The sequence below is a fragment of the Elephas maximus genome, chromosome 9 (assembly GCF_024166365.1).
Source record: "Elephas maximus indicus isolate mEleMax1 chromosome 9, mEleMax1 primary haplotype, whole genome shotgun sequence".
Lineage (NCBI taxonomy): Eukaryota > Metazoa > Chordata > Mammalia > Proboscidea > Elephantidae > Elephas > Elephas maximus.
Window position 1 is genome coordinate 3,189,132 of NC_064827.1, and position 17,719 is coordinate 3,206,850.

Genomic DNA, 17,719 nt, shown 5'->3' on the forward strand with positions numbered 1-17,719 from the left:
ACTCATCAACAACCTGTGTTATGCAGATGACACAACCTTGCTTGCTGAAAGTGAAGAGGACTTGAAGCACTTACTGATGAAGATCAAAGACCACAGCCTTCAGTATGGATTGCACCTCAACACAAAGAAAACAAAAATCCTCACAGCTGGACCAATAAGCAACGTCATGATAAACGGAGAAAAGATTGAAGTTGTCAAGGATTTCATTGGATCCACAGTCAGTGCCCACGGAAGCAGCACTCAGGAAATCAAAGGACTTACTGCATTGGGCAAATCTCCTGCAAAGGACATTTCTAAGGTGTTGAAAAGCCAAGATGTCACTTTGATGACTAAGGTGCGCCTGACCCAAGCACTGAGATTTTCAGTCACGTCATATGCATTTAAAAGTTGGGCAATGAATAAGGAAGACTGAAGAATTATGCATTTGAATTATGGCGTTGGGAAAGAACACTGGATATCCCACGGACTGCCAGAAGAATGGACAAATCTGTCCTGGAAGAAGTACAGCCAGAATGCTCCTTAGAAACAAGGATGACGAGACGTTGTCTCTTGTACTTTGGACATGTTATCAGAAGGGAACAGTCCCTGGAGAAGGACATCATGCTTAGTAAAGCAGAGGGTCAGAGAAAGAGAAGAAGACCCTCAACGAGGTGGAATGACACAGTGGCTGCAACGATGGGCTCAAGCATAGCAACGATTGTGAGGACGGCGCAGGACCAGGCAGTGTTTCGTTCTGTTGTGCATGGGGTTGCTATGAGTCGGAACCAACTTGATGCCACCTCACAACAACAATGACATCCCGAAGGTATAAAGAACTATCAAAACTCATTAATAAGGGAATAAACAACGTAATGAAAATTGGGCAAAAAAATTGAATGGATACTTCACCAAAAAGGATCTACGGGTGGCAGATAAGCCCGTGAAATAACGCTCACCATCGATAATCATTAGGGAAATGCAGATGACACCAGAATGAGCTAACAACACACACCCCTTGTTGTTGTCGGGTGCTGTTCAGTCGATTCAGACTCATATTGACCCCACTGGAGCTGCTGGGTGGGTTCAAACCACTAAGATTTCAGTTAGCAGCTGAATGCTCACCTGTCGCACCACCAGGGCTCCTTACATACCCGCTGTTGTTGATTCTGCCCCATGGCGACCCTAAGTACAAGAGAACGAAACATTGCCCCGTCCTGCGCCATCCTTACACTCACTAAAAAAAAAAAAAAAAGTTGCCATCAAGTCGCTTGTGATTCATAGGGACCCTATAGGACAGACTAGAACTGCCCCATAGGGCTTCCAAGGAGTGGCTAGTGGATTCGAACCGCCAACCTTTTGGTTAGCAGCCAACCTCTTAACCACTCTGCCACCAGGGCTCCTTACACTCACTAGAATGGTGAAAAATGTTAAAACTGACAATACCAAGTGTTGATGAGTACATGGACCAACTGGAACACTCACACACTGTTGGTGGGATGCAAAACAGTACAGCCGCTGTGGAAGAACACTTGGTAGTTGTTTGTAAAATTAAACACACACGTACAACTCAGCAACTTTGCTCATAGGTATTTACTCAAGTGAAATAAAACCTGTGTTCATACAAACACCTGTATTTGAAAGCTTAGAGGAGCTCTCTTCCCAATTACTGTGAACTGGAAACAACCCCAATGTTCTTCCATGGGTGAAGGTTAGCCGGCTGTGGTGCACCCACACCATGGAACACTGCTCAGCAAGACAAAGGAACCTACCACCAGTACACTAAACGACATGGGTGAATTTCAAGAGCATTATGTGAGTGAAAGAGGCCAGACTCAAAAGGCTAATACTGTTTGATTTCGTTTCTACGGCACTGATAAGACAGACTCTAGGGACCAGACTATAGGGACCCCAAACGAAGCAGTGTTCGCCGGGGGCCGGGTTACTGGGAGGCTTGACTGTCTAGGGGCAGGGAGTCTTTTGGGGCAGGCGATTGCCTTGGCTCCTGATGCTGGCGGCTTTTACCCAACTGCACATATTTGTAAACACCGCAGAACTTCACACTAAAAAGGGCGCATTCCTGCATGCTAAGTACACCTTGATTTAAAAATGGAAGAAACCACCAACCCTGCCCGGCGCCCACTGCCCCCCAAGCCGGGTCTCCGCGCCCCGCGTGGGCCGCCCGCCCCCCTCCCGCGCTTGGCTGGGGACCGCCGGGCCCTGCAGGACATCGGGGGCGGCGGGTGGCACGTGGCCCACGACAGTGGCGAGGCTCAGTGAGCGCAGGCATGGGGGGTGGTCCTGTGTGCCCGCTCCCCCTCCGTCCCGCCTGGTCCGCACCGCCACGTGGGAGGGATGGGGGGATGGGGATGGGGTTGGGGGATGGGGGTGGGGGATGGGGGAATGGGGGTGGGGGATGGGGATGGGGGGTGGGGGATGGGGGTGGGGACGGGGGATGGGGGTGGGGACGGGGGATGGGGGTGGGGGGTGGGAGAATGGGGGAGTGGGGGTGGGGGATGGGTGGATGGGGTGGGGGGCGGGGAGATGGGGGATGGGGTGGGGTGGGAGGGTGGGGGATGGGAGGGTGGGGGGATGAAAGGGTGGGGGATGAGGGGATGGGTGGGGTGGGGGAATGGGGGTGGGGGATGGGGATGGGAGGGTAGGGGGATGGGGGATGGAAGGGTGGAGGGATGAAAGGGTGGGGGGATGAGGGGATGGGGGAGTGGGTGGTGGGGGACGGGGGTGGGGGGATGAAAGGGTGGGGGCATGAGGGGATGGGGGATGGGGGGATGGGGGATGGGAGGATGAGGGGATGGGGGAAGGGGGATGGGGCATAGGGTAGGGGGATGGGAGGATGAGGGGATGGGGGATGGGGCCGGGAGCGCCTCTCCCCTCCCCCGCCCGCGCGCCCTGCCCCAGCAGCCCGCGCCCCCGCCCGCGCCCCGCGCCGCCATCGGCCGTCAGAAAGGCGCGCCCTCGCCTTTAACGCGGGCGGCGGGGGGCGCGGGCGGGGGCGCGGGCACGGGCGGGGGCGCGCACGGCCGCCGAGGGAGCGCGCCGCGCGGCTGAGGCCAGCGAGCCGCCCCGCCGGGCCCGCGCCCGCACCATGCGGCGGCTGCGGCGCCTGGCGCACCTGGTGCTCTTCTGCCCCTTCTCCAAGGGCCTGCAGGTGAGCCGGCGCCCCGGCCGGGGTCAGGGTCCGGGTCCGTCCCCGGCGCCCTCCGCCCGGCAGTGCCACCCCTGCGACGCAGGCCCAGCGCCCGCGCTCGTGCCCGGCAGCGGCGGGGAAGGAAACGGTCCGGCACCGTGGGCGGGGGCGCGCGTGGAGGGGCGGCGGGGTGGGCATGGGTCGCTGAGTTCCAGGGCCGAAGGGGTTAATGAACCGGGCCGTGTGGCTCGCGGGGCGGTGGGTGTAGGCCTTGGGAGAAGACCAGGCCGCCGTGCTGCGTGGCGCATGCCTGCCCCTGGGCCCCCCAGCGCCGACCCGGATTCCCTGCCTGTTTTCTTAAAAGCAAGGTTGGTTTTTCTGCCATAGAAATCTTGGGACAAATGGAAACAAATACCCTCCCTCTGGGTCATCCGCTAGGCAGCTGGGTGCAAGGATGTCCCCTGACCCATGGGTGACCTTGGATGAGTCACCGTGCCCTCAGGCTTCAGCTGTCCGGACCGCTTTTCCCTCCTGTATTAGAGCGATCCCGGAGTTTCAGATTGGCTGGTACCCACCCAATGACCGCCATGCCCACAGGACCATCTAGGGGTTAGGGCAGGAGGGGCCCTGGGGTCCTGCCCTGGGCCTCCGAGCCCCCCTGGAAAAGGGTGGGGAGCAGACATGTCCTGGGACAGCTCGACTGACCCCCTCCCAGGCAGAGCCCCAGGCTTGTGCTGGCCCCAGCCTCTTGTCTCCTTCTCGAGGTGGGGTGTGCAGCACCCCGGTCCAGAGGGAAGGGCCTCGACCAGGCCAGAGCAGGAGGGGGTTCGGGCATGTTCCCAGGGGACAGTGCGGGGAGAGCCGGGGTGAGCCCAGCCTACCCTCTGTGGTGGTGTTGGGACTCCCTCTGATCCTCAGCCCACCCACCCCATGCCCTCCAGGATTGGTGGTGATGGTTGACGCTGTGGTGTGGACACAGGTCTGTGGCACATCTTCCCAGCTCGGGTCCTTGCACTGTCCCTGTCCCCAGGAGGAATGGCCTGAGCCTCCTTCAGCCCCTAGGGCCTCCAACAGGAGCTGGCTCCCTCCTGCCCTCGGCAGCGCCCCAGCCCAGGGTCCTGGCCAGCCACCCCTCCCCCAGGCACCCAACACACAGGGTGGTGACAGGGTGGTGCACCCTGCCCTGGACCTGGGCACTCCTCAGGACCCTCCCGGAGCAGGGTCATCCCATCTGTCCGTGGAGCTCACTGGCCCGTAGGACCTCACAGGGGTCAGGACTGGGTGGGGGTATGCTGCTGAGGGGCCTGACCCACCCCTGGGGGATGTGTCGGGAGAGATAAAGGTGGAGGAGACATGGAGGGGGCCAGGTGGGCACGGTGTCTCAGGGAGAGGACAGCCCACCTGAGGCCCAGAGCCCTGGGGCCAGCTGGGTCAAAGAGCATGTGAACCATCTTGTCCACCCAGGCCAGCTGGCTCCTGGGCCCAGCCCCTGTCTGGAAGCACTGCATACTACCTACCCTCCCCAGCCCCCCAGCATCCCCCCGGGTCCCGAGCCCGAAGGCCTCCCACCCATTGTTAGATGCCTGGAGGAAGTCCAAAGACCATGTCCTGCCAGAACCCCAGCTGTTTCTCTGCTTTCCTGTTTTTCCTTCTCAACAAACCTGAGGAAGCTGATTGAATGCAAGAGAGAGAGACGGAGTGATGGAGAGACAGAGAGAGAGGGAGAGAGAGAGGGGTGGGCCCCTGGGGGTGGGGGCAGGTGAGGCTCAACCTGGGCTCTTGGGGTCTCCACAGACCTGTCCCTGTCATGCTGGCCCCAGGCCCAGCTGCTCCCCAGTGCACCCACGCATCAGGGGTGGTCATCTGGGCCACAGGGTCCTTCTGATGCAGCCTCCCCCAGAGTGGCCAGCAGTGTGTGTTGGTGCCCAGAAAGCAGGAGGGGCGATGCCGCCTCTTTTGCAAGAAGCCATAAAAGTGCTCACAGCTGCCCAGGGCTGGGCCGAGAGGTGCCCGGCACCCTTGTCCTTGGTAAGGAGCTGCTGGACGGGTTGCTTAGAGGAACGGGAGTCTCTGCTCAGCCCACAGCTAATGGCACCCTGGGCTCTGAGCCCACACTGCTGCTCGGCCCCATGGGTTGGGAGCGGCAGGTGGTTGGGAGGCTGGGGTCCTGGGGGGTACTGGCTGGGCTCCACCTGTCAGCCCTCCCTGGCAGCCTGTCGATGGAAGGCCATCAGCTGATGGCAGTGGGGCCTCCTCTGGGGGCAGCTGGCCACGAAGCCCTAGTCCCCCTGCCGTCCTGCCCTGGCTCAGCATTGAACCCCAGGGCCTCAGCTGTTAAGGTCAAGGTTCCTAAGTCTTTGCATGGGGCCAGGTGCCTCCACAGGAGCTCAGCACCCTCTGCTGGCCGCTCCTCGAGGCTGGGGCTGACCAGGGCAGGGAGTGCCCAGCGTGTTCCTGGCTGGCACCCTTACAGTCCCCAGCTTTGGGTGCTGGGATGGGAGACAGTGGCCCCAGCTCAGGCCAGGCCACCAAAGACACTGGAATAGTTACTTGACAGCTGGGAAAACCAAGGTAGAGAGGTTGGACATGACAGGGACCTGGAGCCCTCCATAAACGTACCGGGCCCACCAGGCATCCGAGCGAAGGTGGTCTCTGCTGGTGGGGCCAGAGGCAGATTCTCTCTAGGCCCAGGGTGGTCCGTCCCTGGCTGGCCCTGGTCCAGTGGGAACTTGCCACCATCCTGCAGTACAGCGGGGGACAGAAGGACAGCGTGGGTGTGTGGACGGCCTAGGCTTGCGCGGAGGTTAAAATGTCACCAGAAATGAGGGCGCGCTGAAGGAGGAGTTTTAAAAAATACCTTTATCCATCAGAATAAAGGCGAGGTCGTCCTACATTCCTTGCATGTTTAAATTTACTCTTACCTGTCTGTGAGGTGCACAGGTCTGGGAGCCCTGGGTGGCCAGAGGGGAGAAGGGAGGGGCAGGTTGTGAAGGCTCCTGGGTGGGGCCTTGGCCTCAGTGGTGCTCTGGGAGGGGCTCCTCCCTGTCGTGGCAGTGTTGTCACAGTGCCACCTGTCTCCCCCTAGGGCCGGCTCCCGGGCTTCAGGCTCAGGTACGTCTTCCTGGTCTGGCTGTGCATCTTGGCGGGCAGCTGGGTGATGTACCTGCACTATTCGTCCTACTCGGAGCTCTGCCGTGGCCACGTCTGCCGGCTGCTGATCGTAAGTGTGCCTTTGGGACTGCGGCCTCCTGGGGACCCGGCGGGGCATGGTGGGGCTGTGTGGGCACTGCCCCCGTTCGCCAGACTCTGGAGCCTCCTCGCCAGGAGGTGGGTTGCTGAGTGTCGTGTCCTGGGGCTGACGTAACAAAATACCTCACAGTGGGCGGCTTTGAAGAGAAGACACGGTGTTTTCTCCCAGCTCTGGAGGCTGAATTCCCAGCTCTCTCAGTCACACTTCCTCTTCTCTCCAGCTTCTGGAGCTCAGATGTTTCTGGGCGTTCCTCGGCTAGAGGGACCCTCACCTGAGGGTGTTCCACATACAGATGTCCCTGGGTGGGGCTTTTTCTGCATCTGGTCGCCCCTTTCATAAGACGCACCCAGAAAGGGTTACGATTAAACCCACCCTGCTCCGTAGGACCTGGTTTGACAGTTTAACTGATGCCGTCTGCAAAGAAAAGCCCTGTGTCCCCAAACCAGGTCTTGTTCACCAGAGAGGGTGTTGGGACAGAGCCTAGCTGTTTGGGGGACACAGTCCCATCCCTAACACTGAGAATGGGCTGGGGCGTGGCTGGGGACAGGCCTGGGGGTGCTGGGCGCACAGCCTATGAACCACTTGAAGATTTGGGTCTTGGTCCTAAGAGGCAGGTGCATGGCATGGCTGGGTTTTAGAATGGAATCCGGTCTGCACTTTGAAAAGCTGCCTCTGGCAGGGTGTGGAGGATTGGGAAGTTATGGTAGGAAGTGGGGAGAGTGCTGGGGTGCTGCTGCAGGTGGCTGGGAGAGAGTGGGTGGGCTCAGGCCGGCTGGTGGCTGTGGATGGACAGATGGGTGATTGCAGGTGTGATTGTGGCGGGGGGGGGGGGCCTGAGCCTCCGTCCTGCCTAGCCTCTTCTCCCCTTACCCTTTGAGAAGGGGTACTTGGGTGGGTAGAAGCCCTTGGAGGCCAGAGACGAGGGCTCTGGCGCCCCCCTCCATGCCCCCAGAGGCCTTAGTGGCCTGGGAGGCGAGTGAGCAGGGAGGCTCCCCTCTGACCCAGCGCCCACACAGCAGCAGGTCTCAGTGTGGGAGAACTCAGGCTCTGGGGCCACGGAGGCCTGTGTCCACTTGGCTCCATGCTAGTTCATGGCCTCCCCGGCCTCTGCTGCCCCTCGGTGCGGCAGGGGAGCATGGCCCCTCTCCTGGGGGTGGCTGCGGCACCTGCGGCCATGAGCCTGGCTGGTGCCAGGTGTCAGACATGGGTACCTGCTTGGTGGCCAGCCTGGGGCACGCCAGCCTCGGGAAGCTGTGTCTGCAGCCTGTCTTTGGAGAAGTTGAAGCGGCAGTGGGGAGGGAGGGCGGGGGTTGGGAGCAGAGACACTGCTGGTGGTGCACCGCTGTGATGGGACTTTCGGGGTGCCTCCTCCGCCTCAGGAGGCCTGTCCGGGGTAGGAGGGGAGGACACAGGGCAGGTTCTCCTGTGTTGATGACACACCGACTGGGGATAGGCCAGCTCTGGCAGAAGGCACAGCCACGGTCAGGAGCCCATTCGTTCTCAAAGTTCTAAAAGTGTCTACTGGCAGCCTCCAGGGGCCAAGCCTGGGCTGGGTGCCAGGGGCGTGCCTCTGGTCTCACATCCAGGGGCGCTGACGACACTCAAGGGGTGCCAGCGGGGGGCTGTGTGCCAGGAAGGGGGCCTGTCGGGGCAGCAGGGAGCTTCAGGCAAAGGCAGGGGAGGGCAGGGCTGGATGGTCCATGATGGGTGGAGGGCCACAGAGAGCAGGTGAGGGTTGTAGAGAGCAGGCAGGATCTTGGGCAGATGCACCATTGGAAGGGTGGGGGACGACCACTGTGAGCTCACCCAGCTGTGTAGCCCCAGGCCCCGGAGCCCCGTGAGGCGGTGGGTGAGGCCCTGGAGCCCCGTGAGGCTGTAGGGGAGGATCACCACCACCATCACGAGCTCACCCAGCTGTGAGCCTCGCCTCCCGAGGGCCACATGCCCCTCCCCCCACCGGTCTTCATGGGCTTGGAGGCAGAAGTTCTGTGACTGCAGTGCTGGTTTTGGGGGGTGTCAGGGCAGACCCCGTGGGGGTGCGATTGCGTGGTGGTAGTTTTTCTTTTGTCTTGATGATGGGGGAGGCGGCATTTCACGCTGCCATGGGACAGTGCCTTCAGTGCACGGCGCAAGGTGGGGGCCCTTGTGTTCTTGTCTCTCTCACTGCTGTCCTTGTCTCTTCCCCCCACCTCAGAGGGTGCCATGCTCTGGGCCCTCCCTTCCCCCTCCTTCCTCCTCCGGGCCTGGCTCCATGGTAACCGGTGATGTACATCCAGGAATTCACCCCCACTTGCTCGGTAACCTCCGGCTCCTCGGCTTCCTGCGTGGGTCGGGGTTCCTGTGCCAGGCCGTGGGGATTCTAGGAGCTGCAGGGTCCTGTACGGAGTGGAGAGGCCCCAGGTGGGGGGCAGCAGACCTTTGGGCATCAGGCTGACAGGTGGCTGCACAGGCCTGGCAGGGAGGTGGGGCCAGGCATCACTGCAGGCGGAGGGGCCCCCATCTACAAATGAGGGGCTGAGAGTAGGGGGTGGTGCAAAGAGGTGCTCAGAAATTAGCTGGGGCTTAGTCTCCGCAGCTGACCAAGGCTGGGCTCGGGAGGCTGCTTGGGCTTGGGACCCATCCACTCTGGGGCACTGCCTCTGAGGCTGGGGTCTCACGTGCAGGACTGTGTGTGGAAGGCCCGCACTGACCAGGCGGTGCTGGGCTTTTCTAGGGACTGACAACAGGGTCGCGGGGAGCTTGGCCCGAGCGCCTCACCTGCCACACCCAATAGCAGCTCTGGGACATACCCGTAGGAGGACAGATAGCAGGGCTCCAGCACAGCTTGGAGGGCCACACGGGACCCAAACCAGGGGGCCAGGCAGGGCCTCGCTGACCTGACCGCCATGACCTGGGAAGGTACTGTCCTTCTGTGGCAGCCACCATGCTAAGTGCTGCTGCACCTGGTCCTCACCTGGGCACACCTCAATCCAAGTGTCCCTCTCTTCTGCCAGCAGAGGGAAGGCTGGGAAGGTGGGGTGACCTGCTCCTGGGCCCAGCTCGTAGGTGGGGAGGCAGGCAGATGGTGAGCATGGGATAGCCACACTTCCAGGTGGGGAGGACATGCAGGGGCCTGGCCTTGACTCCTTGGCTGAGGACCAGCAGCTCCCCGAGGCCCCTCCCACTGAAGGGCTCCCTGAGAGACAGGCCTCCCCAGCACTGCCCAGGCCTGGCAGGTCTGCCTGCACCCTCGTGTCTGGGGGGTGGCTCCAAGCCATCCAGGAACCTGGAAACTACTCACCTGAAACCTGGAAACTACTCACATGTGGCTGAGCCCACTGCACTGCCTGGCCACACAGCGCCATGATCTCTACTGCTCCCCGCCTGCGGGTCCCCTGCCAGGCCGCGACAGGCTGGGTGGCTTCCTGCGGGATGAGCGTGGGCAAGGGGGCAGCCGCTGGCCTGGCTCTGAGGACCCGCATGGTGCTGGCACTGTCATCATAAAGCGGGGTGATGGGGACCTGCCTCCACCTTGGGCGGGGCCAGGCACACGGTGATCACCCAGGGTGCACTGGTGGTGAAGACAGACGGAGACCTTGGGCTGGAGGAGCTGGGTGGGGGCAGGGCCTAGGCTCACTCTCAGGCAGCTTCCTCCTCTGCCTCAGCAGCCACTCAGGCAGGAGCAGCTTGCCTTGCTCACCAGGGGTGGGGTCACTGGAGTGAGCCGCCACCTGGGAGGAGTAGGAGGGCATGGGGGGCTCCCCGGAGGAGTGGATGCCAGTGGACTGCACCCCAGGGAGGGCCTTTTGGGGGGAGGAGCTCGGTGGGGGTGGGTGGGGCGTGTGACGCCTGAACTCCTGCCAGCCCGGCCACTCCTGGCGTCTCCCCAGTGTGACCAGTACCACAAGGGCATCATCTCGGGCTCCGTCTGCCGGGACCTGTGTGACCTGCACGCGGTGGAGTGGAGGACTTGCCTGTCCTCGGCCCCCGAGCAGCAGGTGAGCAGGCTGGGGGGCAGGCTGGGTGCCCTGCCCTCAGGCCCTCCACAGGGGCCTTAGCCCACCCATAGAGGGGCTGGAAGACCCGCCCTCCCTCCCTCCCTGCCACCCGTCCACGTTGGGGACCTAGGGCTTCCCTTGAGAGGGGTTGCACTGGTCCAGACCGCAGGTCCATTCTGCCTAGACCCCCGAGGAGCCTGTGGGAGGGAGGGCAGTGCGGTGGTCTGCCCAGAGCCGTCCCTCTGCTCCGTCCAGGTGTACAGCGGGCTCTGGCAGGACAAGGAGGTGATCATCAAGTGTGGTATTGAGGAGGCCCTGGGTGCCAAGGCCCGGCCAGACTCAGCTCCCCGGCGGGAGCTAGTGCTATTTGACAAGCCCTCCAGGGGTACCTCCATGAAGGAGTTTCGGGAGATGACCCTTGGCTTCCTCAAGGTCAGCCTGCTCACCCAAGGGGGGCTTGTGTCCTGTGGGGCCAGCTTGTCACCAAAGCTCCTCAGGACCGGGCCCAGGAGTGTGGAGGGGTGGGAGGTGGAAGCAGAGGTGCAGGGATGAAGAGATGCCCCTTCCCCCCAACCCCCCGGCCACACCAGGGGCAGCGCCACGGCCCTCTGCAGATTCCAGTCTCTCCACCTGGGCATGGGGCTGCTCTGTGCTGAGTGCCTACCCCAGGCGACACCAAGCTCCAAGGAGCCCCTCATGGAGGTGTGGGGGGCAGGGGGTAGGCCCTGCAAGGCCCTCCGGAGGTGGTGCGGCCGGACAGGCCAGGATACCTGCGTGGGTTGGGACTGAGGCCAACTCAGGACTCGAGGTCCCTGGTGGGTGGTTAGGTGTGTGAAGGGCCACGGGTGTGCTGAAGGTCCGGCTCAGTGGGCACTGCATGACGGGTCTCCCTCTCTGTGGCCCCATGCAGGCGACCCTGGGAGACCTACCGTCCCTGCCCGCGCTGGTGGGGCAGGTCCTTGCCATGGCCGACTTCAACCAGGATAGCCGGGTGTCGCTGGCCGAGGCCAAGTCAGCATGGGCGCTGCTGCAGCGCACCGAGGTCCTGCTGCTGCTGGCCCTGCAGGGGAAGGAACACACCGCACGGCTGCTGGGCCACTGCGGGGACCTGTACCTCACAGAGGGCCGCCCGCACGGCTCCGCCCATGGCACCGCGCTGCCCACCCCGCTGCGGCCCCTGCTGCCCACCGCCCTGCTCCGCGCCCTGCAGCAGTGGGTGGGCCCTGCCTGGCCCTGGCGGGCCAAGGTCGCCGTCGGCCTCCTGGAGTTCGTGGAGGAGCTCTTTCACGGCGCCTACGGGACCTTCTACATGTGCGAGACCACGCTGGCCAACGTGGGCTACACGGCCAGCTACGACTTCAAGATGGCCGACCTGCAGCAGGTGGCGCCCGAGGCGGCGGTGCGGCGCTTCCTGCAGGGCCGCCGCTGCGAGCAGAGCCAGGACTGCACCTACGGGCGCGACTGCCGGGCGCCCTGCGACCGCCTCATGCGCCAGTGCAAGGGCGACCTCATCCAGCCCAACCTGGCCAAGGTGTGCGAGCTGCTGCGGGGCTACCTGCTGCCCGGCGCGCCCGCCGCCCTCCGCCCGGAGCTGGGCCGGCAGCTGCGCACCTGCACCACGCTGAGCGGGCTGGCCAGCCAGGTGGAGGCGCACCACGCGCTGGTGCTGAGCCACCTCAAGACGCTGCTGTGGAAGGAGATCTCCCACACCAAGTACTCCTAGTGTCCAGGCTGTGGGGGCCGGGGACCCTACACAGCCGTCGGCTGCTGGGCCTCCCTCCTGGCACCCACCACCCTTCTGCACCCTAGTCCTGTCACACGGCAGCTTCCTGGTCCCCTGCCACCAAACTAATCACAGGGCTATAGGAGAGGTGTCCCAGGGGTGGGGGGGGGTCACCGGAGGGGGGTCACAGGAGTGAGAGGGGTTACAGGTGAGGGCTCATAGGAGTGAGGGGGGCCAGGGGTGAGGACTCACAGGAGTGAGGGGGGTCATGAGTGAGGGGGCCACAGGGGTGAGGGGACATGGGTGAGGGGGTCACAGGAGTGAGGGAATCACAGAGGTGAGGGGTCACGGGTGAGGAGTCACAGGAGGGAGGGGGATCACAGGAGGGAGGTCATGGGTGAGGGGGAAGCATGGGTGAGGAGGGGTCACACAGGTGAGGTCACAGGCGAGGGGGGAAGCAGGGGTGAGGGGTCACAGGATCGAGGGGGTCACAGAAGCCAGCTCACAGGAGTGAGGGGTGCCCCTGTGGCTCCATCCCAGCCAAAGCCCCAGGCAGCATGGTGCAGACATAGTTTCTACGGGAGCCTAGGCTGATGGCACCTTCTGCCATTGGAGATGCTGCCGGTAACATCATCACAGCCACCCCCCAGCATGAGGGCCTCAGACACCAACAACCCATGGGCCACAAGGGGGTCCCAGCTCCAATGGGGGGAGGGCAGCAAGGAGAAAGGAATCAGACCCAGGGGACCCCCAGGCAGCATGGGCTGTTATTTTGAAGAACACGATGTAAATAAATCTTTTATGTGATGCCTGGGTCTTTTGGAGCACTCCTTTATACGGCACAAAGGGCTCGCTTCACCCCACTCTAGGCTCCTGTGGGCCCCCACCTCTGCTGTTGGCTCTCTGCCTAGGGTGGTCAGGAGGGAAACATCCCTCACAGGCCCATGGGTGCAGAGATGCCCCCGTGGTGTTCTGGCCAGGCCCTGCCTGACCTGTTTTCAAGCTTCTGACGCTACACACCAGCTGTTGGGGTACTTAAGGACCCCGAAGTCGGGCACTCCGTCCCAAGTCTAGCGGGGGTACGGCTTCTGGACTTAGTACACAAAGCACTTTCTGCTCTAGTTAACAGGAACAGAGAGAGGAGACAAGTTCCTGCCTCCCGGTGGCTGTGCCCTCTGCCCAGGCCCAACAGCCAACCTCCAACCTGAGTAAGGCAGAGAGCAGTAGTTGAGGGCTGGCGTTGTCCCCTCATTTTCCAGGGCCCTCCAGTCCTTGGCAGCCCAGCTCCCGTGGCTCTGCACCCATCCAAGTCCCGGTGGAGAAGGTGCAGTCTCCTTTGCAGCTGGCACCCCATGCCTGTGCTGAGCTGGGGTCAGGGGCGTGGCCCTTGGTTGTAACGACCCCCCACTCCACAGCATCACTGTAACTTCCCTGACCTTCTAAAACTGAAGCTGCACCAGCCCACTCTCTGAGCCTGGACGTGAGGTCCTTCGGAAGCTATGTCTTGCTATATGAATTAGAGCTTGATTGACGTGGAAACTTGTTACCAAGGGTCAACTTTATCAGAAAACACTATTCTGCCAGTGTTTTAAAACAGTCTGCCACAGGACTGTGTCCCGGCTCGGGGGAGACCTGCAAGGACCCAGGCCCAGGAGCTGGAGCCCCAGCCCTGGGGGTCATGAGATCCAGGAAGCACAATCTAAAGGAACCAACAAGCAGAAGCCCCATGCCTGGATGGGCCTGGTTCACAGGGCGGATGGTGGGTGGACAGAGGCCATGGTGGAGCAGACACTGCCTTCTTATGAGTGGTGAACCCCGAGTTTGCACACAATAGCAGGAACCTCGCTTTCCATATCCACACACCTGGAAGGCTCCCGCAGAAACGCTGCAACCCAGGACCAGGAATTTGCTTTTAAAAACTATGAGATGTGAGCAGCCCTGTGATGGACTGCTATGTTTTTAACCCCGTCTCCCCACCAATACCAGGAGGTGGAGCCCCTTTCCTATAGGGAAATGGGCTGGACAACCCCACAGGCAGTACTGTGGCACCCCTCTGGACAGGCCTCAGCAAATCACAGTGGACCGTGGAAAACACAATGCAAGAAGGAAACCTAGTCCGTTCAGTTCAAGACTTAATTTATTCTCAAAGTTCTGCCGGCACATAAATAAATGCTTTTCCTGAAAAAAGCACACAAACAAACCCTTAAATTCACTTTAATCCTTTCCAAATTATTCCTCCACCATTAACAAATGCTTCCTCCTGGAAAATAAACAAGACGATCCAGGTACTGTAAAAATCTAGCTTAGGGTCTCAGGGCCTGGGTGCTTCTAACCCTTGTGAGGATTAGACTCAGTGCCTGCCTCTGCGGGCACTTAACCACGGGAGATGTGGGCAGCACAGTGCTGGCCACCCGACAGCCACACTGCTGGTGCACTGCACCAGTGTCTGAGGTTGGAGGACACGCGGCATAGGGGACACCCCGACATCGGCCTGCTTGTCCTCCGCTGCACCCGTACAACCTGGGGTGGGACTGTGAGGAAGACCTTCCCGCAAACTCCACTGTCTTGAAAGCTGAAGCAGAGGCCCCCAGCTCCCCTGCCCTCTCCACTGACTGGTTGTCATCTTCGCATCCTTCAGCTCTTCCCATCAACAGTCATGTGTGCCACCTCAGCCTCACCAGTCTCAACCCACTGCCCACATTCCTTGTGCAGGCGGGCGAGGAAGCCCTTCAGTGCCCACGTCTACATCAACGTGTCCTGCTCCATCAGAAGATGGTTCTGAAGACCTATCCTGGGGCCACCATTTCTTCCAGACTCTCGTCAAGGTTCAGTTGCCATGAGTTCAGGAGTCCTGTACATTAGGAAGGAACCGAGTCGGCTGGTGCTCAGCCTGCTCAGGTCCTCTCCCCGTGGCAGGTGCTGCTCTGTGGACAGGGTCCTGGGCCCAGCGAGGGGACACACCCACTCAGTCATCTGCATCTTCAGACCCGTCGTCAGAACACCACAGTGGAGGCAAACACACGCGGTTCCCAGGATGCTGGGGGCACGCAGCCCAGTACAGCTGAGCCCCTTTCAAAAGGGCCCTAAGGCAGATGGGGAGCCAGTCAGCCTTCTGAGTGGAAAGCGGTGGCTGGTGTCAGGGATGGGACTCACCCTGGGTTGGGGGTGGGCAGGCTTCTGGCAGGGCCCCCACCTGTGGACAGAAAACCAGTCACTTCACAGACTCTCAGCGCTTCCCGCAGAGACAGGAGGGAAGGGGAGCAGACTACAAGCCTCTCACCTGAGCTGCAGACCAAGGGGGGCGGAGCAGGAAAGGTTTCTGGGGTTCAGAGGCATGGTTAGAGAGGCTTCCTCAGCTGCGCTGATGTCAGGTTCGCTGTCCTGGAGAGCTCCACTTGCCACCCAGCAATGCTGGGACAGAGCCAGCCTCGTGAAAACAAAGACCCAACAGAGTCCTGGCCCTAGGAAAATGCAATGAGACTGCAGGAAGGGCACACTCATCACCAACGGGGGGCGGGGGGTGGGCGGGCAGCAAAGCAGCCCATGGCCCGTTTCCATGTGGCCTTAGGACCAGGATGGAGTGCTCCCAGTGGGATGCTGGTGGCACAGATTTCTCTATTTTTATACCTTATATCTTACAGGGCTGTTAAAAAATATTGAAGATTGTTTTTACATTTTAAAGGTTGGTTGAAGAAAAAGAATGTGCAATAATGGCCCATATAAAGCCTAACACGTGTGCTCGCTGGTCCTTTCCTGTGCGTGTGCCAGCCCTGCTCCTGGGAGTGAGGGGTGCAGCTGCCCTGCTGGAAGGCTGTGTGCTGTGCCTTCCTGGCACCCCAGGCTTCAGGAGCCCCCCACTCACACAGCACGCGCCCCTCCCCGCCTGGTTTCCCAGGTGCACCTTGCTGTCATTTCTGTGACAACACAAAACACCTCAGATGCTGCAGGTCCTGGGAGGAGGGGAGGGGAGGGACGCAATCATTCTGGCTGACAGCCGCCCATCACAGCTTGTTACTCTCCAAAAAAAGCGCAAAACACCTGTTTTCTGATTTAAAGTCAATGAGGCCGGTACCCTGACCATTGGCCCAAGGTGGCCGTGTCCCCACTTCAGAGACAGTGTTTAAGTGTCTGGCTGACAGGGTCACAGCCATTTAGAGGAACCCAGGTTCGACCCCCAATACAGCACTTTTCCGCACTACACCAGCCTCTAGTGGAGCAAACCGGCCGAGAACATTCCCCAAGCACCCAGACAAGGGCCTCGGCGCATCTGCTGGGACTGTCAGGCTATAAACCATTCTTAGTGCTCACTGGTCAGAACACTGAGTGTAGAAATAGCCACTTCCTCTTTGCCCCTGATGTCACAGGCGCAGCAGAGCCGCCACACCTGTGGTGCTGACAGGTCCAGGGCAGCATTGCCAGGGCAGCACTCATACCCCCTCCTCCTCAACAGGCACACCAGGACATGGGAGGCTGCCTCCTGTCCTACCACAGTTGGTGGCTAGATGGTGGGAGTCGGTCACTGCAGCCAGCGTCCACGTCATTCTCAGGAACTGGTCGTCATCTTCCGCCCTGTATTAAATATCAACAACACTGCTTGGCCCAGGGTCAGAGTACCAAATGGGGGAGATTGCAGTTCCTGTCAGCGAGGAGCTGGGCCACCCCAGCTAACCGTTCTAGCTGACTCTGAAAACCTACCCCACTGACACTGGAACACACGCGATGGCGTCCCACAACAGAAACCACGTGTTCCACTGTGGGACTCCATGCTGCTTGATATTTCTGAATGGAGCCCCGCCCTCACTGAGCTAGCGTCTGCCCAGCACCTTTCCATTGTCAAGACTTGGGGGCACATCCGAGATAACCTAAGGCCATCTCAAAGACGACCATGGACATCACTCAACAGATGTGCCCGTGTCCAGTCTTGGCTGTAGGACTGTACAGCTGCGCCGTCCGCGGGCAGAGGACCTGTGTGCATGGTTGGCAGCCCTGCGCGTTCAAGTGTAAATCATCACGCCAAACTCTAACCACCCACGTCACGAAAACAGCAGACTCTAGTTTGGACCTGCTTTTCTGCAAGTCAACGTAGCGGGAACCTGTGCACCTTTTCGCTCCTCACCGCACCACTAGCCCCCTCCACCTCAGCTCATCAAATGACTACCAGCTGAGAGAGCGTGGAAGCGTACAGGAGCCGCCTGGGTTGCCAGTGAGCGCGGGGGGGTACACGAGCACTGTTAGTGTCTGACTATTAATCATTCAGGTTGTTCACGGCTGGAACACTGAGCGTAGACATAGCCTCTCTTCTCTCTGCCACCTAATGACACAGAAGCAGCACCGCAGCCACCCCTGCAACGCCTCTAGGGGCAGTGCACATGGAAGATCAAGTTCAAGGTTTTAAGTCCCCCCCCCAGACCATACGGATGCTGCCAAGATGAACTAGTGCTAGCCATCACTGAGAATGTCACATGAATGGGTTATTTTTGGCTCCAGGAGTGAAACTGTTCCAGCACCAATGTGTCAACTCACCCAAGTCCCCAGCACCCGGTCCAGCTGCATCGTTTTCGGCAAGCAAACCACCTAGAGAAAAATGGAAACCCCCGTTTTATACAAGCCTCGGTGTCCACAGAGGGGCATCGCCCAAAGGACAG

The 17,719-nt window shown here is 60.7% G+C and overlaps 1 protein-coding gene and 2 non-coding genes across 4 annotated transcripts; 1 reads left to right on the forward strand and 2 right to left on the reverse strand.

The window, feature by feature from the left end:
• Window positions 1-3,046: 3,046 nt before the first annotated feature.
• On the forward strand, window positions 3,047-12,227 carry DIPK1B (divergent protein kinase domain 1B). Of its 2 annotated transcripts, XM_049896746.1 has the most exons (5): window positions 3,047-3,145; window positions 6,210-6,344; window positions 10,244-10,351; window positions 10,607-10,783; window positions 11,262-12,227. In XM_049896746.1, the coding sequence occupies exons 1-5, from the start codon at window positions 3,083-3,085 to the stop codon at window positions 12,072-12,074; spliced, it is 1,296 nt and encodes a 431-aa protein (XP_049752703.1). In that variant the 5' UTR covers window positions 3,047-3,082; the 3' UTR covers window positions 12,075-12,227. The 2 variants fall into 2 exon arrangements, with proteins under 2 accessions (XP_049752703.1, XP_049752704.1); XM_049896747.1 differs by lacking the exon at window positions 10,607-10,783.
• Window positions 12,228-16,348: 4,121 nt separating this feature from the next.
• On the reverse strand, window positions 16,349-16,485 carry LOC126083498 (small nucleolar RNA SNORA43). Its single transcript, XR_007518840.1, has one exon. It is a non-coding gene; the product is annotated as a small nucleolar RNA SNORA43 (small nucleolar RNA).
• An 822-nt stretch (window positions 16,486-17,307) lies between these two features.
• Window positions 17,308-17,439, reverse strand: LOC126083499 (small nucleolar RNA SNORA17). The gene has a single exon (XR_007518841.1). It is a non-coding gene; the product is annotated as a small nucleolar RNA SNORA17 (small nucleolar RNA).
• Window positions 17,440-17,719: the final 280 nt, after the last annotated feature.

Coding starts and splice junctions, on each gene's coding strand:
- DIPK1B (XM_049896746.1), top strand. CDS start 3,083: ATGCGGCGGCTGCGGCGCCTGGCGCACCTGGTGCTCTTCTGCCCCTTC. Junction 3,146..6,209: donor CCTTCTCCAAGGGCCTGCAG/GTGAGCCGGCGC, acceptor GTCTCCCCCTAG/GGCCGGCTCCCGGGCTTCAG. Junction 6,345..10,243: donor ACGTCTGCCGGCTGCTGATC/GTAAGTGTGCCT, acceptor GCGTCTCCCCAG/TGTGACCAGTACCACAAGGG.